A 22,242-nucleotide genomic window follows, 5' to 3' on the forward strand; every position below is an offset into this window, starting at 1 on the left:
AGAATAACATATTATTTTCAATTATTTACATACTTTATAGATAATATGTATGCTCAAAACGGTTTGTTTGACTTGACAAAGTATTTCAATATACAGGCAGCGTTTTGGTCGCTAGTGATTGGCCACGTATGCGGAGTGACCCGGATGGTAATGGATTTTTCCTTGGAGGCCCCCGAGTGTGGAGAACCTGAAACGCGACCCGCCATCCTCTACAAGGTCAACTTCACATATTTCGGCGTCATCTCCTTTACTGTAACTAGTATCAGCATCCTCGTTATCAGTTTCTTCACGATGCCAAGCGATAAGATTAGTGTAAGGCTCTTAGAGTTTATACAGTCGTTATAGTTGCTCATACAGTCGAACCCCGTTGGCTCAACCTCGCTTTGCTCGAATTCCTCATGGACTCGAACAGGATGTAAAGGACCGATGTTTTATACTGAAGGTAAGCATTCCCGCTTGGCTCGAAATTTCCGATGGTCGATGTATTTTCGCCGGTCCCTGGGAGTTCGTGCCAACGGGGTTCGATTGTATGTGGTTTCTTGTACCTGATGATTGAGCTTTAATTAAAAAGGGTAGAATTTATACCGTCTTAATCATCCATTAACTACAAAATACACTCCTGAAGGGTGAAAGTTTCGGAAAGTGCAAACTACACCCCAAACATGGAAATATAAGTCCTAAACAGATCTTCAAATAATTGTTTCCATGCCTAATATTATTCCAGCAACAACTTGGAATTCTACTGAAAGTTAATCTTCTTAAGGCATATACTGTAACATTTCTCATGTTTATAGGGCTTAACATGGTGGACTAGAAATGATGTTCAGCACCACGAGGAACATACACCTTCACCAACTAAAGGTATCCAGAATGTATGGTGTTTATTTGAAGTATGTGTTGATAAAACAATGCCCGGTACATATTCATGGCCATATTGGCATTACAACGTCATATTAATAACGCGTACACTATAGTAATATCTATATTGAACTTTGTATTCCACTTTTTCAATAAAATAATGATAATGATAATAACGATAGAAATGGTCCGCCAATTTTCAAGCATATAACTCTAGGATCCAAGCAAATTCTCCTCATTTTTTTTAAATAAATGGTATATCATTGAATGCAATTAATGGAGTGATTCTGCATTTGTCAATACATATATATACTTTTTATAACACTTTTATCTTTAAGCTGCATAGATATTGCACGCACTTAAATTTTTGCAGAAAACGACGAAGGTGTAACGCAATCGGACCAACACTTCGATGATGACGTCACTAGAAAGAGTAGCTCCGAAAATGACGGCACAAGAAGCCGTGTTGTCGTCATAATGTACAAACTGTGTGGAATTCCTCTTAAGGCGTCGTCGACTTTGGATGATTCCAAAGAATTTCTATATAAGGAGACGTTTATGAAAGAAGACCCTTTATGGAAAAATATTATAAATATTAACGCAATGATAGGATGTCTGGTGATTGCGTTTCTTATGGGATATTTTCACTGAATAAAACAATTACACTTTATTCATTAGACTCGTTTTATGCTTAATAGTTTTATCTTTACCTTTTAATTTTTAGAGAACAACTTAATTGTGTATGCAATTATGAGAGAACAATATAATCACATGTACAATTCTTAGATAAAATCTTAATTATAAATACAACTCTGAGAGAACAACATAATCCTATGAACAATTTTAAGAGAAAACCATAATCATGAATAACATTCATATCGAGAGAAAACGATATCATAAATCCAGTTTTGAGAGAACAACATACTAATATATTCAAAAGTTTTCGTAAATTTTTGTCTTTGTTTTTTTGTTAATAGATCCAGTCGAATAGATTTCATGTGGGAATATTTTCAGATTGTACCAAGTAGCAGGAATATTTTAGCCATCAATATAATAAACATGCATTTGACCTAAAGCCAGTATAGGAGCCACAAATGAATATTTGGAAAGTGTCGTTCATGATACGAGATCCTGTAATATAATAAATCTTTATTAAAATAAGATGCTCTGTAATCACGACATTGCGCTAGCGAACGCAATAGTCTGATTTTAATGAGATTTGAGAATTACTTAGCCTATAGTATAACCTCTACTACAGGGGCGCATCCATAATTTTATGTTAGAGGGGGCGTATCTTAGGGGCGAAAGTTTTTGACGTGCGCCCCTCCATCAGGACCGAAATTAATATGGCTTAAAACGTCCCCCCACGAACATTTTAATAATTTCTAGCCCGAAAAGGTAAACTTTGGACCAAGTATATTCCTTTTTGCTCCTATATTTAAATTAAAAGTATACATGGACAATTTCAATATATATATATATATATATATATATTATTTTTTTTTTTTGGGGGGGGGGGGGCGGTTGCACCACCCTCTCCTGGATCGGCTAGTGTACTATGGAAACATTCCAATTCCCTGTTCTTTGCAGTTGTGCCGCTCAAATGTATTCATAATTATCCTTATGTAGGTCATAAACCAATATAGTGAGTTTCAGTCTTATCTTTATTTTGTAAACATTACAGTTGGTAATTGTACATGGATTTATAACTTTCAAAAGTGAATATCACCTATATGAACAATGCAGTCGAAGCGCATCTCCCACTGGGGTGACATTCTGGTATTGGCTGCCTACTTCTGTGCAGTATTGTTGGTTGGAGTTTGGGTGTGTAGACCTTTCATTTACTGCTTTTCCTCGGCTAAACAAAATCTGCTCGAAACATAGCTCCAGCAAGGACGGTGCTTTTATCGTTAAAGGGAGGTGTGCGTCTTCCGATAGTCGAGGCGTTTATTTATTTTGATAAAAAATGTAGGTATTGTGACCGTCGGTGCGTGCTGAAGATTTGCGCCGAGCAGTTATGGTTTTGGTACGCCGGCTTCTGTCAGTTGAGAATTTCGAATGCCAAGGCTTGATGCAATGTATTGAACTACTGAAGCAAATTGGATAAGGATTCCGTTTACATCCAACCCTCGCCCCAGAACCATGGTTCAAGGGATATGGGAAACGAAATAAAGTTACCTTTCAACTTATTATTGCTTTCAGTCGATTTGTTGGCTATCACAACTCGGGACCAAAATTCAAATGAAAGTAACTGACTATTATATGACCAAACAGACCAATATTGAAAAGAAATGATGAGAAATAAAACAAGCAAGTGCTTTTTTCAATAGCTTTTATTATTTATAAATTTCCCGTCAAAATCATGCGGTATTTGAATATCAGTAAAAACAATAATCGGTATCCCGGATTCTAGTAAGAGTGACACCTTCGAAGATTATAGTTTGTGCTTTCCCGCAAACAAATGGTTTAATGTAACCCCACTCGATCAAATAGAGCTTCATTTTCCGATGCATATTGTTTTGTTATGAAAGAAAAAAGGCGTCTTTTTTACCTTTCCCTTAATTATGTCGAACGAACATCGATGCCACGGATTATTTCATATCTTAAATGCCTTACCAAGTCATGATGTTGTCTTTACAGAGCTTGTGTCGTAAGCACAGGGGCACGGTCCGAAGCTACTTCTTGGCTGGAAGGTCTATGTCATGGATTCCAGTAAGTGCACTGTTCCCCTTCTGGTTTGTTTTTAGTTTATCCGATTTATTATACTTCTTTGTAAAGATCGCTATGGCCTTGGTGACGTCGTGTTGACGTCAGCATTTAATAGCTTTCAATGTTGTACCGTGGAATGTCACGTGATCTAAATGGACCAGCCAACTTTATTATTGTAAAATAAAGCTATAAGATACATTTGATAAAAAAACAACCTTCCTGACAATTGTTTAATACATTTCAAGAAAAAACACACACCAAGATATAGAAAATCCGTACGTCTTATACCGTTATTACAAACATTTGGACACATTTATTGGGTATTTAATAACTTGGCCCCAAACTCATAGGCTATGAGTTCTTATAGCTTGGTTTCCAAACCTTAGGACCCGATTCATCAAAGCTCAGAAACAAGTTTCGGAGGATTTTTTTTACGATTTTGACATTTTTTCTATGCGTCTTTTAACCAAAAACATAGATTAAAAGTTTTTTCCTCGGACTTTTCACAGATTTTTTTCCATGCGTCTAAAAAAAACCTAGCGTCTTATACCCAGTCATTTACGGTACTTATTTTAAATAATCTGATTTTTGATAAATGGGTGAACTTGAAAACTCAATGACAATCTGGAATTTACTTTCGGTTTTATGGCATGTTTGTTATTGCGACCAATGCATTTTTTGTTTATCAAACTTGGGGTTAAAATATCAAAAAGGTTAAGTGACGTCATTTGAATAGTCTAGGTACCAGTCTAGATATTCATGCCCGGGATGGCCAAAGAATTACGATTGAGAAAGTTGAGAAAATTAGAGGTTGTCCGCACCAATATTGTTTGGCTATTTTGTCATGTGATGATTCCGTTTTAGTCCAAATATCCGTGTTTATTCGGAATGTTTACAAAAATATAAATGGCGTATAATATAGGTTGATAAAAAAAAATCTTATTTGAATGCATTTTCATGATGAACTCATATGACTTTAATGATAAAACCCCAAAAAGCATATGATTTAGGTACAGATAAAAATATTATAAGCCTTTATCAATATTAATATCGCTAATATGTTTTTATCTGTATCTAAACCATATGCATTATGTTTTGATCATTTAAGTCAAATGAGTTAAACGTGATAGGGCATTCAAAATGGCATAAACCTATAGTGTGCGCCTTAAACAATTAATAAATATGTTTGTGATTTGCGTTTGACGATGTATGTCTGTTAGATCTTTAATCAAGCCCATGGTAGCTGCACGGCTGCTCCCTGTAGTGTTTTTCTATTGAACACTTTATGCGTTATCTTGTTGTGTTTACTAAAAAACAACATGAATTGGAGCATTCGGAGCTCCTCGGTCATTTTTATCGAAAACAACCTCGGATGTATACCGGTACATTAGTAGAAGAAGTTCGTAAGATTTTGAATTATATCATAAATTGAGTGTAATGTTTTAGCTTGTATTAATTGATCTAAGTTTAAATTGATTGCCAGTAAAGTATACAATTGCAAACATAATTAAGATTCTCAAAAGTTAAGTCATTAAGTTTAACTGCTAAATTAAATTACTACGCGTTGGAACTCCGGTGCGAAAAAAATAATCAAGCGAGGATCTACCCCGAACTTTTTTAAATAAAGCATCGAAAAGACAAAGCATTCTTTCTTAAAAAAAATATATATATATATATATATATCCATTCCGACACGATACATTTGTTAAGTGCGTAAAATTATCAAAATATCTCGTCACTTGTTCTCACGAATAGTAATAAAAAGGGTTAACCGGACGTAGATTAGTATATGCCCTCTCACCGGTCCGTGCCTCTCTTAAATGTCATACCGTGTAACAAAATATGAATAGATTTAACCTTTCTCTTACGAAAATGTGACCTCTATAATGAAGTAGACGTATGCGATTAAAGTTTTCTTTATAACAGAAACAGAATATTAACAACAACAAATGTCCACACACTTTGAGTTTATTATTTATCTACTCTCATGGACAGCATGCAATATATTGTCCGGTACACTTATGCTGAAGTTGTGCATCCGAAAGTCATTTTAGGGTCTAGACACCAGATTGTCCCCAAATCGGCAAATACAGTATTTTCTCAAAACAAGCCTAAAATTGTCAATGCGAGGTAGTAAGATGCCGATAAAACATCCTTTTACATAATTAAAAGAATAATCGGAACTATCATGTTGCTGTCAAATCTGCGTCCCTGTTTAAAAACAGCTAATAAGGGTTTCCCAGTATAAATATGTTTAAGCGGTGTGATACATTAGTAAGTTAGATTCAATGCGTTGTACTCAACGATACCATTTTAATGCAAGTTTTTTTTTATAATTTTCATTTTTTGCAATTGTATCATCTGGTGTCTAGTCCCTTTAAAGTGTTAAAAACGGGTAAATATACAAATAAATTAATTAAGTGCATAATAGTACAAACTACAAATATATATATATATATATATATATATATATATATATATATCGTTTATACATTCAAACAAGTTCACTTTATTCTCATAATCATAAAAATTATCATTTAAGTTTGTTTGTTTTTCATCAAAACGTTTTTAAGAAATATATACAGTATCTCAATATCTTCTTCCTAATATGACATGATATTTTTGATTTAGTAGATATTAATTCATCATTTTTTTTATCATTTTCTTCGTAAGGAATGGCCTGTACTGTCAAAACGTAGCGTTATTATTTCTCGCATTTGTTCCACTTCCCACTTCGAATCTTGTATCCGGTCCAGCACCAGTTGTAGCTATAGCCGTATTTTTTACATGGGAATCCAGGCTGACAGCATCTGCCATAGTGCAGATACTCATCAACGTAACACCAATAGTAATCTGTTCGGGAGTTTACATCAAGGTGGAGACCGCATGGACTCGTTGGCAGGCAATTCATGTTATGCACGGTCTTGGTACCGGGGTTTCCGCAGTATTGCCATGTACTTCCGGAGTGACACCAGTAGTAGTTTTCTCCTCGTCGTGCGCATGCGTCTGTACAGCAGTAGTCCCACTTTTTCTTGCCGTTAACTGTGTAACACCACTTATAGGATTCTCCATAGAAGTCACAAGGTGTGTCTTCGCGGCAAATAGAACTTCCAGCCGTCATATAAATTTGATTGTGTTCAGAGCAAATGGTGCCTTGCATTCTACGGTCTGTACAAAGGCTAACTTCTTGAGGATAAATGCTTAATTCGTCCAGCCTTTGCAACATTCCCGTAAATGTTGATGGACTGTAGGGATTTAACGGTTTTGACATTGGAAGGTTGGAACATTCGGTAAGACATTGGTTCATGTTGTCAACAAACACTTCTTTCGGGTTGCAGGTGCAAGCATTTCCCAAAGTTGACGCGATCATTTCCTGTGCGCAGTTCTTTAAGTTCTTATTTCTACAATATGCCATGAACCTATTGACGTAATCTACAGTCATTCGTTCTTTGTAACTTTCTTGACAACAGCAGCATACGGATGTTTTCAGAAGACAGCTATATAAGCAGCCTTGCAGAGTTTCGGTTCCCAAACATTTCCCCATGCACTGTTTTTCAGTGATTGGTTGCTCCATTTCAATCTCAGTTGTAGCCTTGTCACTTGCTTCAATTAAAGACCTCTTTGAAATGTTGAATACTGCGTCGATGTTTGAGGGCTGCGGGGAATAACATTGATGCGTTAGGACGCGAATGCCAGCGTTACGAAGTCGTTCTCGAGTGTTGGCGTTGCGTTCCTCAGATATGTAAGAAAGAAAATGGCCCTCAGTTGTGTGCGCAACGACCCTATGCGGAACGCGAACATACGGCTCAGAATTAAAGTAGTTTAAGATCAGATCCACGCACTGTTCACAGGGCATTATCCAGGAGTAGTGCAGCATCAGCGTCGGTGTCTGGTTGAACCGGTTGATATAGTTGTTCCAGAGTCTTTGAATGTGCCCCAATGAGATTTCCTCAGCATTAATCACGTCTTGAAGCTGTGGTATGTAGCCAGGCCGTGAAACTACATAGTTTCCGAAGTCGGAAGGATTGCTTGGAGAGAATGGATGATTGTTGTCTGTGACAGGTCGATAGACATTCGTGCCGACGTGTGGATAAACATACATATTCAGATTATGGTTTTCCGGGTTGCCCAAGAAAATAACTCCGAATTGAGCTCGGTCGCATGACGGCTGGTGATGGAACAAATCAATGACATTCTGTACTAAAGTTGTCCAGAACTCGCCGGTGAATTCGTCGTCGCCAAGAGGTTTTAATTCTAATGGTTCTTCTGCCAAGGATACTTTGAAAAGTATCAAAAACACGACTTGGGGCCCCAGTAGCACCATTTTGTCTACAATATGATAAAACATAGATGTTAGTACAATCGTGTTATGAGTGTATACGCATTAAGAGGACAACAAGGTTAAATGTCCATTATGTTTTAACTTTTAACGTATCCTATGTTTAATAATGTGGCCATATCATTTTGGTATCAATTTTTAAGGGGGTTGATGTATAGAGAAAGAAAATGTTCAACATATTCTGAAGCACATTAACAAATACGCAATTTTTACCTAGAAAGATTGCAAAATTGGTAATTGTACGTCCGATTACAGTTAACATAAAGAACACAAAGACGAACTCCCATAACTTTATCTGTTATAAATTTTCGGTCATTTATTTTTGATAATGGCAATCAGTGACAATACCATTTTATGTGATACTAGGCATACATTATTCATTCATTCGGAACTCCTCGGCCATTTTTTATCGAAAACAACCTCGTATTTTTTTTAATTATATCATTAATGAAACATAGTGTTTTAGAGTTGTATTTATTGATCTAAGTACAAATTCATTGCCAGTGAAGTAAATTATTGCAAACATAATTAAGATTCCCAAGAGTTACGTCATAAAGTTTAACTGCTAAATAAAATTACTACGCGGTCTACTTGCAGCGAACTTAAACGTACCGCTTTTTCAGTATGTAAACCGTCCAAATACATCCGAGGTTGTTTTCGATAAAATGGCCGTGGAGCTCCGAATGTTATTAATTAAAACTACCGACAATTGCTTAATAAATTGACAAGGCTATTTGTACAACATATACCTTAAGTACGTGTTAACATTTAATACATTTAGGATACAATCTACATTTTACATTGACAATGTGTCAGCCAATGAGGTTGTGTTCTAAGTCAATTAGATGACATGAAGTGAAATCTGAATCTACGCTCATTCCGCTCATTCTTAATCATTAAGATTTTACTTCATGTCATCTAATTTCTACGAAAAAACACACATTTATTCAAAGCAATAAATAATATAATTACAAAAGTACTTACTTGTAATGCAAGCCTTAGTCCGTCATTGCATCCGTCAAGGATCGACGTCTCTCTTTGAGTAAAGTAAATATGAAGACTTAAAGGATGTCCGCGATGCAATCGTTGCACTTAGGAAATTCGAAAATGGAATCGAGGGATGTCCGCGATGCAATCGTTGCACTTTGGAAGTTTGAAGATGGAATCGAGTTCCGAAGGTCCTAGAAAATTTAAATATCCGCATATGAACTTAACTTATCACAGGAAGCACATTATATTCAAACTAAGAGATAAGCATGAGCGTTCATATATTATTGAAATCATTCACTATATTGGTCAGTTATTAATAACAAGTAATCCGATTAGCTACATTGTTTTTAGATTCAATTAAGACAATTATTGAATAACAGCCAATATAATTTTAGTATTAATTCAAGGGGTTTGATGTGTAGCGAAAGAGCATGTAAAACATATATACCGAAACGGATTAACAAACACTCATTTTTTTACCGCAAAGAAAAATTTTCATAACATACAAAATCGTCCTAGTATACTTTTTATGTCAAAATCGGAGAAAAATGTGATAAAAAACGCAAAAAGCGCACCGTTTCGGACTAGAAATTGTTAAAATGTTCAAGGGGGTGTGACCATCCCCCACGCCCACGCGCACGCCAACACTTTACACCATTTAATTACGATCCAGAAATTTCGATTCTGGTGGATAGGTGAATGTCAAGAGGTTGTGATCCTAAGTTTTGCCCCTCTTAATTCAATTTCTGGATCCGCTCCTAATTAGTAACGGAACAAATGAAGCTGACAAACCCAACAATTGTAATAGACTTGTGAAGGCCATTTCAGATTTACCAATACATGCACTGTCAGTGAAAGCTGTATTTCATATTAATATATAAATATACATATATAGGAAGGATCTCAAATCAGTATCGAATTTATCAAACGAGTTCATTTTAAAACGATAAAGCGAGTCTCTGCCAAGTTCTTATCGTTTTTTAATGACGAGTTTATTAGATTTGATAAACAATAAATAAACACGAATTTTTAGATTATATTTATAGCGTAACTCATTTAACAAACATACATTGTAATTGTAAAATAAAATGATACAAAATGTTTGATAATAAACAACCTTTATGAACTAACATTTGTATAAACTGATTATTAAGGAAAAGAAACAACACCAATTAAACGTACCGTACAAATTGAGCCTCGTTATTTTCGAGCCACATCGGCAGCAAGCATTGCATATGAGTTGTCAGCCTGTGAACTTTGCCATTGTCATTGTATACATTTTTTTTTAAATTCTAGGTTGGGGCCTCGTTGTTTTCGAGTAATATAGGCAGCGAACACTTCATAGGACTGGCGGGTACAGGGGCGGCCAGCGGACTAGCCATTGTGATGTACGAATGGCTGGTAAACAATAAATTATCTTTGCATTCTATTACATTCCATCCGTTGTCTAGTATGTTGTTGTTGTTGTTGTTGTTGTTGTTGTTTATTTGAAGCACTGAGAACGAAATGCCACGATCCATGATGCAACCATAACTTGTTTCTCTGATAAATGACAGAAACATACATTATATAAAGTTCAAATACGGTTTGACTTCCCAACACCTTAAACATAAGATAGTCTAAAATCCAATCTACTTACCACAGTGTGTGTATACCACGTGATTAATTACGTCATAAATACTTCGTCGGAAGGCAATATTTTGCTTCGTATGATGACTTAAATCAAAGATAAACTTTTCGTTTTCTTCCCCATTTTAAATGAAACTAAGGGCAGTCTATGCTTTTATTGCCAGAGTTTGACTAGGTTATTAGTTTCCTCAAACACTTCGACAATCCTGTTTCCGAAATAATGTTTTTACAGTGCTCCATCAGGCGGCGGTCTTGTGAAAAGGTTTGTCGAAGTGCATTAAGAACCTAAACTCTCAATCAAACTCTAGTTAAAGATCAAAGGCGAAGCTGTGTAAGCGGCATAGACTGCGCTTTGTTTCATTTAATATGGTGAATAAATAGTAAAGTTATGTCTGTTTAAAGTCTTCATTTAATACAAAATATTGCCTTCCAACGTAGCATTTATGACGTAATTTATCACGTGGTATACAGACGCTGTACCATATTCCCAAATGGAATCTATCTATTCCAGGCAATGCCGCTGTTGATCGTCCTCGGATGGATATTTGTACCAGTATACGTCGCCGCAGGGGTTAGTCTCGCCAAAGCTTCTTAGACAACCTTCGCTTACAATGTATCCAGGGATTCTAAGACAAATCAAATCCATCGAAAACCTCAGCAGCCTTGTGTCTTTATATCAGACACGATCGCTTTCTTTCTTTAAATATTTGAAACTACATATATCACGTTTTTAAAATTTATTTCAGACAATGTACCGCTATTTGGTTAGCTGTATTTTAGTGATTTCCAGCGTAATCCTATTTCGTAGTTGACCATTGCTACATACTCCGCTCCAGGTGTACACAATGCCAGAGTATATGACCAAGAGGTTCGGAGGCCAGAGGATACGTCTATACCTCAGCATACTTGCCATGGTGCTGTACATTGTCACCAAACTTGCGGTACGGGTAGCAGTTGTAATGTTGTTTAAAATTTATTGTTGTTTATTGCACTTTTGATAATCAGTCTTTAAAGCTTCACTCTCACAAATCTATTCTGTTGCCTTTAAATGAGCTAAGTTGTGTTTGGCAAAAATGCATAAAAACCAGTAATATACATCCACATTCATCAAAAGTTTGATAATGATAAACCTAATTCATAGATCATCACTCTGGTGAACGAGAATGGTGATATAAGACTGCTGTTAAAAAATCAGATCGCAGGTTTTCACATTTATGTTCAAAAATTGATATTATGCATTTTTTTTCTTATAGCGGTAGTAACGCTTTAAGCCATTAAACATCAATTTTCAAACAAGAATATGAAAAACTGCGATCTGATCTTTCAGCAGTCTTATATCATTGGTTATCAGGTATTTACGCAAAAATTGGCTCTTTTCAAAACCAAAAAAAGTAAGTTGTCGAAACGATAAAACTGGGAGAGTGCGGCTTTAATACTCTCTATACAAAATACAAAGAATACATTTACACTGACTATATCGCACAAGTACTACATGGGGAATCATGGTAACATTGAGTTTGAATTAGATTGAGAACACCTCCATTTCCCTAGTAATCTATTCTAAATTAAGTATACTTTCAGGTTAGTATATTCGCCGGAGCCCTGTTTATTCAGCTGTCCATGGGCTGGAACATGTACTTGTCAATAGCCGTTCTGCTTGTCGTTACAGGATTATTTACCATTCTAGGTAAGTGCTTTTTATTGAAGAAAGATTCAACCGCCCCACCATCCCAGTTTTGTAACACATTCATTTATAATTATAGCAGTCCTTTAAATAAGGGCCAATTTTATTGGTTTGGGCTGATGGGCTTGTGTCTGTTGCTACTACTGTATTGTATCTTTAATTTGTTTATTGTAGGTGGTTTGGCTGCAGTCATCTACACAGACACCTTTCAAACAGCCGTTATGCTCATTGGTGCTTTAATTATGACAGTGATGGGTAACTCTTTTAATATACTTACCTGCATTATTACTTAGTGTTAACTTAAAGGTGCACACTCACAGGTATACCATTTTTACAACTTATTTCTTTTTTGTCCTGAATAAAAGCAAAATTTTGCGTAAATATCTGCAAACCAAAGATATAAGACTGCTTACAAAAAATCAGATATTATTTTTGTCAGCAGTCTTTTATAACTGGTTTCCATAGATTTTCGCCAAAATTGGATCGTTCCAAGACAAAAAAAAATAAAAAAAAGTTTTCAAAACTTTTAATCTGTGAGGATGCAGCTTTAAGAAATAACGCAAGGCACTTAGTATTATATACAGCCCTTGAATACATTTCAGCCGGCATATTAAGTCTCCGGAAGCAGAAAAGATATGTTCCAAATGCCATGCTTTAATTTTGGCTTGTTTTTGTGAAGCCAGTGTTTCTTGTATAATTATATGTTTTCACACAAAGAAGTATGCAAGGAATGAGTTATCGGACAGGACAATACAATACAGGCGATATCAGTTAGTAGATTTGATTTACCCTCCTACGCACAGGGTACAGAAGAAAAAACAGCTTTCTATAATATATGTATACATATAATTTATGCTTATCAAATGTTGCTCTACCTGAGCCGACCACGATGCGCAAGAGTGTTTACTTTAATGTAACATTCTGTCGTAAACTCCAAGGTTTCAACAAAATTGGAGGCTACTCAAATCTTCAACCACTGTACATGAACGCCACAGCGTCATTGCGGAACGCCAACAACACGTGCGGTATGCCGCGCGACGACGCTTTTCACGTGCTACGGGACGCTGTGACATCAGATACCCCGTGGTTGGGCACCATACCGCACATATTGTTTGGATGCATGTGGTACTTCTGTTGTGATCAGGAAAGAGAATTTCTTCATCGCCTATGTTGACTGCATTTGCAGCCAATATATATATATTAAACATTAAAACTGCGGTCGTTCGAACGAGCGCACGTTCGAGTACCGGCGTTCCCTCGAGGTCGGAGCTTGGTCCCGAACATTTTTCCTTCTATTTTCATATAAAGTATACCTACGCTGCATCGAAACCTAATTATGTTGAGGAGTCGAGCAATATATATTAACGCATGACCGATATTAGTTGATATGGGCATTTCAGAACATAATTATGAGAAGTTAATTGTGAGAAATGTAAATGAGTAATAAAAATATGAATAAACACTACCATATCGATCCAAAATCGGAATCTCATAAAATAATTCATTTTCGTCACTTTGATTTGCAATATGGCAATTTTGTAAAAATAAAAAAAATCTATTTATTCATTTATTGATATTTCTTTTACATTTTATATTAAGTATACATATAGTATACGACAGCCTTTGAACATATCAGCGATTTCCACAACGCAACACATAATCGGTGTCTTAGAAAACAGACGACTTCAAACTTAAAATACACTGAATTATATGTCATAACAAACTGGAGAATTGAAATCGGGTTGTTCGAAACATCGGTTCCTTCGAGGTTTAGGGTCGGTCCCCGGCGACCTTGAGCGATCGCAGTTTTACTGTACATGTCCTCGTATTGGTCTTGAACATTAAGCTGTCAAACTGATAATTTTAAATTAAATATAATTCTAAATCCGGTTTGAATTTCGATCATATTTTTAAAACATCAGTCCATACACGACAGTATATCTAAAAGCATTTTGAACAATGACTCCTTCAGATTCATTTAAACTTTATTTATAGTAATAATAAGTAATGAGAAGCGAACACTGTAAAGTCAGTTTTCACTCTATACGTGTACCATATTGGAATGGCTTCTTCATGTTCGTTCATTATTATTCTCATATCAAAAAGGTAACCATGCAGTAGGTTGAACCGTATCTTAAGTAGCGTGTTGATAAATTACAACGGTATTACATAAAAAGATAAGCTTCTTTCTGAATACTGTCAATGAGAATATGGTACAAAATAGTTTGTGACTGAAGTATACATTCGCGCACCTCCGTTGTACAATTCAATATGTCGAGTAAAGAGTGCTATAACAATAGTGACTTAGTCACTGCTATTACACTTCCTTTTATCTAAATACAGGTCATAGTCCAACGGTCCTTGGCGGCTCGTTCGCTACCCCACGCTAAGGCCGGTTCATTGGTGTCCGGCTATCTGAAGATACTGCCCATGTTCATCATGATCATGCCCGGTATGATATCTCGAATCCTGTACCCAGGTGTGTACAATGTCGTATTTTGCTTTGTTCTGAAGTTTCCGTTTAAGGTCCTGGGATCATTAGTCTCCGGCATCCACTGACCGTCATTACGTTCCAAGGCGGCAGTGTGTTTAGTTTATACTGCGGGTCCCGGCGTGAGCACATTGAAGGGTCCCAGAGTGACAGTTCAACCTCCGCACACCTATCCTGGGCAGACTATCAGGCGGTTAACAAGTACTAGGTGCCTTCCCCTCTGCAAGGAACTGACAACTTCTGTACATGCCAGGCATGGCAGTAGTACAGTGCGAATGGTCGTAGAAAGGATTTCATAACCAATCACAACAGGAGTGACCTGGTCCGCCCGGTTGCCCGATTCACCGTCCAATTGAGCTAACCGGGCGGATTTGCGTTCAAAGGCGGTAACCTCAAAACTTATAAACGGCATCTTAATTGAAATGAAATTTGGTGACCCTTTGTGTCTTGTTGAAGCTCAAAGTTAATTTTGATTCTGGACTACGCTTTAGTTTCTTTGTACTTATAAGAGTTTCCACTAGTGGATCCAAGGGCACACGGCGCCCCCACCCCCCCCCCCCCCTCCTAAAATCATCCAAGTTCACGTTATATGTTAATATCGTGGAAAAAAAGTCGTAAATGCGCTCAAAATGCACCATGTTGGACTTAAAATATTGACATATTCTGATGGGAGTACCCTTGAATCCCCTGTCAACAATTTGAACTATTTAAATTTCGGATCTGAAAGAAAGGCAAATGTCAAAAGGTTGGGACCCGAAGTTACGCACCCTGTAACGTCAATTCCTGGTTCCGCCCCTGGCTTCTACCTACTTATTAAACTGTTCTTGTTTGTAAGCACATCATGATAAAACAGAATGTCATCGATTAGTTTGGTTTTCTGACGATATTCAGTAGTACAGCCTTTTCCAAAGACAACATAGACATGTCAGTACAAAAACAGAACAACAGGAACAGGACTATTCGCCATTATAGCACATCATGAACTATTCTGGGCAATTGTTCTTGTCGTGTACCAAAGATTGTTTTAATATAATTTATTTTAAATCGTTCACAAACATAGATTAATATCTTTTTACAGACGAAATCGGATGTGTTCTGCCTGAGGAGTGCGAGCGCCACTGTGGTAACCCTGTCGGTTGCTCGAATATTGCTTACCCAAAACTTGTACTAGAACTTTTGCCAGCCGGTAAGTTTCACAGGGTAATTAATAAGCTGAGTCAATCTGTAAGGTATATCAAGTTGTTGTTTCTGTTTTGTTTTTAATCAGAACATACCAAACGCGGCGCTTCAATTAACCAGCTTAGACACCTTTATGAGACATATGTAAGGCCTTTTTAAAAAAGAAGGAAGGAAGGAGGAAGGCTTGCGCTGTCTTCTAGGATTTAACGTAATCCTTTGACAGAATGTGGCGCGTTTGACTTTCTGCAAACGCTTGTTTATGTAGTGATTGTACGATATTTAGCTTTGTTTCCTTGTATGGTCTCAGCTCTCCGACCTAAATAAACAGAAGCGTCTTATTACTTCAACCCATTCAGCTAGAAAATAGATACATGTCGGCGTTTCACAGAGTTCTAATATCGGCCCTCGTTTATTTCTTATTTATGTTAAGTACAACCGTTTTAAATTTTGTATCCTTCAAACAGGGACACATTACACAAATTAATATGGCCAAAGTCGCAGTTACTAGTAGTATTTGTTTACGCTGCCAAAACGAACTCAAACACGCAGCAGACGAGATCATGAACTTCATTTCATAGTCTTTTGTTTCTAAATGACAAATTAACACCTACTGTAAAAAAATCAGGACTCCGTGGGCTGCTAGTGGCGGTGATGCTGTCAGCTATCATGTCCTCAATGACATCAATCTTTAACTCCGCATCCACATTATTCGCCATGGATCTTTGGCCACGCATCCGACATGGAGCTTCACAGAGGGAACTGCTCATCGTCGGCAGGTGAGGAGCTTTGGAAAATCTCGTTGCACTGTCATAACGAATAGTAAACCAGGCCGAGGGATGAACGTTAAAATGTTCTATCTGCAACTTTATTCCCCTGTACACTTGTTCTCTTTTGCCCCACGAGGTGCCAATTTGCAAAAAGTTTATTCGGCATTTCTTTTTTCCATTGAATAAAGTTATTTAGAACGTACTCCTGAAAACATTTGTAATTGAATCTTATTTTCAAACCTTTGTTAATCAGGGCGTATTCTGGAAATGTTTCGCCTTGCAATGCTTCCGTACGTGAACACCAATTATGTAACATGTGTATGGTAATGTTTTGTAAGGCTTTGATCCTTATGACTTTAAACAAGCGCACTATAACTATTTTGCTACTGTGTTCGCCCTTGTAATTTTCATTTCATCATTTACAGAGTCTTTATCCTTGTCCTCTGCGTCTTGAGCATACTGTGGATTCCACTGGTGAAATCTTCAAAAAGTGGTCAACTGTTCATGTATATACAGGCAGTCCAGGGCTACCTTGGAACACCACTAGGACCGATTTTCATATTCGCCATTTTCTGGCATAAAATGTCTGAAAAGGTTGGCTTTAAGTATATTTTTATCGGTGTTTTGTCAAGCCCATTGTTCTGAAATCATTATAGAGACTAACTTCGTCACAAATGTTTAGAATTTCCGTAGCAATTGTTTCGGTACTGCCGATACACTGAACTAATCGTGAAGCCAAACATTTGGCCATTTTCATCAAAAACAACCTCGGATGTATTTGGACGGTTTACATACGGTACGCTTAAGCCCGCTGCAAGTAGATCGCGTAGTAATTTTATTTAGCAGTTAAAATTTATGACTTTACTCTTGGGAATATTAATCATGTTTGCAATAATACACTTCACTGGCAATCAATTTAAACTTAGATCAATAAATGCAACTCTAAAACACTACATTGAATTAATGATATAATTAAAAGAATAAGGACTACTTCAACTAATGTACCGGCATACACCCGATGTTGTTTTTTTTGTTGTTTTTTTTATAAAATGGCCGAGGAGCTCCGAATGGAATGCAAACTTCCTCTGGCGTTAATAAACTTCATGTATTTCCAGTAAGGGTATACAAAAAGAGAAGTTAATCGTAAGATAAGGCAAAATGATGTATTGAATTCGTTGTTCTTTACATAATATATGTAATCATGCAGGTACATTTGACTTGACACAGTCTTTCATTACACAGGCAGCGTTTTGGTCGCTAGTGATTGGTCACGTGTGCGGAGTGACCCGGATGGTAATGGACTTCTCCATGGAGGCCCCCGGGTGTGGAGAACCTGAAACGCGGCCCGCCATCCTCTACAAGGTCCACTTTACCTATTTCGGCGTCATCTCCTTCACAATCACTAGTATCTGCATCGTCGTCATCAGTTTCTTCACGGAACCGAGCGATAAGATTAATGTAAGAATCTAAGTTCATATACAGTCGTGTCTTTTGATTTACTATCAAATATATCAATAATTCTACTAGATACATTGTATCGTTTGCAACAGTTTCTTCACCGATAAGATTAGTGTAAGATAGAATCAGCTTATACGTACATTGATTTACATGTGCACTTCTTTCATTAAATTGATAGTTGGATAGTTAAAATGCATGTTTTGTTAGCTTTTATGTAATCTTTCATCAAAGACAATTGCAATTCATTACACATACATTCTTTGAGGGAATGTCGGTAGCATATTGCCTAATTATTATAAAAAAAGACCTGAACAGATCTTCCAAGAACTGTTTCCATGCATAATATTACTTCTGCAAGACTTGGAATTCTTCTAATTGTTAATATCTTTTAAGCAATTCTTTGTAAAATTTACACATTTTCAGGGATTGACGTGGTGGACCAGAAATTATATTCAGCACGAGGAAGAACATAAGCCTTCACTTAGTAAAGGTATTTAGAATTTATGCCTTTTAATTACTTGTTGGCTGGACAATGCTCTGTGAAAGGTAAATGATGCATTACACCGTGTGGATATTGAAATAATATCTAATGAACACTTAAACTATATTGAACTTGTGTTGAAAAAGGAAGTTAGACCACTTTTTCAATAATAATAATAATAATAATAATAATAATAATAATAATAATAATCCTATTACAAAACGTCAAAAGGAGTTAACCAGAAACACCAGCCGCAGAACGTTAAAATATTTTTAATCAGAGATATATCAAATCAAAGGCATGTTTGGACATAAAAAAGTCCTTCTACCTAGAATATTATCATCATTCAAGAGCATGACATATTAACAAATCACGAAGTTAAAAAGTAGTACTGTTTAATATGTTATATTAATCGGTACCTTAACCAAGGTACCAAAGTATACATATAATATAACATATTGTATTATACCTTACATAAATGTGTCCTTTACATGTACATATAAAGTCGATCGGTCCGTATATAAGTGTATTTTAATCAAAAATCCAGTATTATGACGTCAGAGGTCCATATCATATTTTTGGCCGGTCCGGACCTCGCCAAAAATGTAATATGGACTTCTGACGTCATCCAACTGGTAAGTGCGGCTTGCAAGTAAACATTATTAGCTTTATTCAATAAAACAAAACTTAAGTGCTTTAAAAATATTGAATGGTTATATAAAATGTTCGGTATAATATAAGAAATATTAACACACCACTTCGGGCCATATGGCATTATAAGGACCGGCCAGTCAGCCCCCGAAGGTGAATGGACCGAGGCGTTATACACTTTCGGTAGCTGACTGGCCGGACCTTATAATGTCATATGACCCTCAGTTGTGTGTAATATTTCTTAATTAATATTAGTTAAATATCATGTGCACGCGTGTTCCTAAGCTAAAGGCGCTATACCAATATCTTAATAGACCGACTATAAAAAAATGTTTAAATGACATAAGATAGATGATATTTTGTGTCTATAACTTTTATATTTCTCACCCATTGTCACTGCCGCCTATGTGCAATCCATTGAAATTTGAAAACGGTTTTGCAAAGGTTATGCTCTCTATATTACATGGACGTTTGAGTGGCAACGTGTTCAACGTATCAATTGGATGATCTTGTGTTTTGAATATACGATAGTCCGACCGCTTCTGGTGACGTTATTCAAATATAACCATCTCATTTTCACAAGCTTTTAATAAGCAAATCAATACCTGGAGACCATTAAACTCACTGTTAATATCTTGATGTATGTTTCCCAAACATACTAGCTATAAAGATATCATTTAAATTGCAGAACACCTTTTTGAATGAAATGATGGGTCAATTTTTCATTTTTACAAGACCAAAAGAGCTGTGGTCTTCACAAATTTTGGTCAAGCTTTCGACATTTTTGCTCTTAAATTGTTCTGAAAATGATATCAACGCGTTATGTGTTACAATACATTATAATTTGGCATTGTGGGCTGAATACCTTTAATTTGCGTGTTCACTCCAGTTTCCACAACGTGAATGGTATGTCACTGAATGCAATGCATTGCATGGACTATTTCCGAATCTGTCAAACGATATATATTTACACATAAATATAACTTATATATTTTCAGCTGCATGCGTTTTACGTCCCCTAACATTATTTTGCAGAAAACGACGAAGATGTAACGCAATCGGATCAAGGCTTTGAAAATGACGTCACTAGAAAGAGTAGCTCCGAAAATGACGTCACAAGAAACCATGTTGTCGTCATGATGTACAAACTGTGTGGAATTCCTCTTAAGGCGTCAGCGACTTTGGACGATTCCAAAGAATTTCTATATAAGGAGACGTTTATGAAAGAAGACCCTTTATGGAAAAATATTTTAAATATTAACGCAGTGATAGGATGCCTGGTGGTTGTGTTTCTTATGGGATATTTTCACTGAATAAAACAATTAAAGATGTTATTCATTAGAAGTAGCTATTCTTCGTTTGGCTCGTGTTCGGCTTATTGGGATGTACCTTAACTATTTGATTTTGAGAAAACAACATACCAATATATAACTTTTGTTGAAATAAAGTCAAGATGTTGTTCAAACCCGACGTGACCCTCCGTATTGCTTTGAGGTGCATCTCAGAACGTATTACCAATGTTATACATAACAATGTTTGTGTGACGCTCTGCCATGTTTTGAAATGCATCTCAGAGCCGATTGCCAATTTTATAATAATATTTTTTGTGTCCCGCCGCACTGCTTTGGAGTGCATCTCGGTGCCCGTTGCCAATGGTACACATACTACTATTTGTGTGATCCTATGCAGTGCTTTAGAATGCATTTCGGTGCTCATTGCCAATGTTACACATAATATGATCATGTGATCATGCGCAGTTCTTTAGATTGCATCGCAGTGCACATTGTCAATGTTTCACATAATATGGTCATGTGATCCTGCGCAGTGCTTGGGAATGCATCTCTGTGCTCATTGTCAATGTTATACATACATGTAATATGGTCATGTGATCCTTCGCAGTGCTTTAGAATGCATCTCAGTGCGCATTGTCAATGATATACATAATATGGTCATGTGATCCTTCGCAGTGCTTTAGAATGCAGCTCAGTGCTCATTTCCAATGTTATACATCATTTGGTTATGTGATCCTCCGCTGTGCTTTGGAGTGCATGTCAGTGCACATTGCTTATGTAATACATAACATACCATGTGATCCTTCGCAGTGCTTTAGAATGCATCTCAGTGCGCATTGTCAATGATATACATAATATGGTCATGTGATTATTCGCAGTGCCTTAGAATGCATCTCAGTACGCATTTTCAATGTTATACATAATACGGTCATGTGATTATTCGCAGTGCTTTATAATGCATCTCAGTGCGCATTGTTAATGTAAGACATAATAATAGTCATGTGATTATTTGCAGTGCCTTAGAATGCATCTCAGTGCGCATTGTCAACGGTATACATAATATGGTCATGTGATTATTCGCAGTGCCTTAGAATGTATCTCAGTGCGCATTGTCAATGTAATACATAACATATCATGTGATCCTTCGCAGTGCATTAGAATGCATCTCAGTGCGCATTGTCAATGGTATACATGATATGGTCATGTGATTATTTGCAGTGCCTTAGAATGCATCTCAGTGCGCATTATCAATGGTATTCATGATATGGTCATTTGATTATTCGCAGTACTTTAGAAAGCATCTCAGTGCGCATTGTCAATGGTATACATAATATGGTCATGTGATTATTCGCAGTGCCTTAGAATGCATCTCAGTGCGCATTGTCAATGGTATACATAATATGGTTATATGATTATTCGCAGTGCCTTAGAATGCATCTCAGAGCGCATTGTCAATGGTATACATAATATGTCATGTGATCATTCGAAGTGCATTAGAATGCATCTCAATGCGCATTGTCAATGTTGTATATAATATGGTCATGTGATCCTTCGCAGTGCCTTAGAATGCAGCTCAGTGCACATTGTCAATGTTATTCGTAGTGCCATAGAATGCATCTCAGTGCGCATTATCAATGGTATACATAATATGGTCATGTGATTATTCGCAGTGCCTTTGAATGCATCTCAGTGCACATTGTCAATGTTACACATA

At 36.6% G+C, this 22,242-nt stretch overlaps 2 protein-coding genes across 2 annotated transcripts; one reads left to right on the top strand and one right to left on the bottom strand.

Annotated features, from left to right (window-relative positions):
* Nucleotides 1-150: 150 nt before the first annotated feature.
* On the top strand, nucleotides 151-20,549 carry LOC128230751 (sodium/glucose cotransporter 4-like). Its single transcript, XM_052943193.1, has 16 exons — nucleotides 151-312; nucleotides 795-872; nucleotides 3,499-3,570; nucleotides 10,193-10,297; nucleotides 11,037-11,096; nucleotides 11,362-11,466; nucleotides 12,107-12,212; nucleotides 12,384-12,464; nucleotides 13,148-13,350; nucleotides 14,550-14,688; nucleotides 15,779-15,886; nucleotides 16,505-16,655; nucleotides 17,072-17,240; nucleotides 17,889-18,104; nucleotides 18,528-18,594; nucleotides 20,272-20,549. The coding sequence occupies exons 1-16, from the start codon at nucleotides 151-153 to the stop codon at nucleotides 20,547-20,549; spliced, it is 2,100 nt and encodes a 699-aa protein (XP_052799153.1).
* On the bottom strand, nucleotides 5,522-9,024 carry LOC128231708 (uncharacterized). Its single transcript, XM_052944809.1, has 2 exons — nucleotides 8,891-9,024; nucleotides 5,522-7,896 (listed from the first exon to the last, which is right to left on the bottom strand). The coding sequence occupies exon 2, from the start codon at nucleotides 7,889-7,891 to the stop codon at nucleotides 6,272-6,274; it is 1,620 nt and encodes a 539-aa protein (XP_052800769.1). The 5' UTR covers nucleotides 7,892-7,896; nucleotides 8,891-9,024; the 3' UTR covers nucleotides 5,522-6,271.
* Nucleotides 20,550-22,242: the final 1,693 nt, after the last annotated feature.

The sequence above is a fragment of the Mya arenaria genome, chromosome 4, assembly GCF_026914265.1.
Source record: "Mya arenaria isolate MELC-2E11 chromosome 4, ASM2691426v1".
NCBI lineage: Eukaryota > Metazoa > Mollusca > Bivalvia > Myida > Myidae > Mya > Mya arenaria.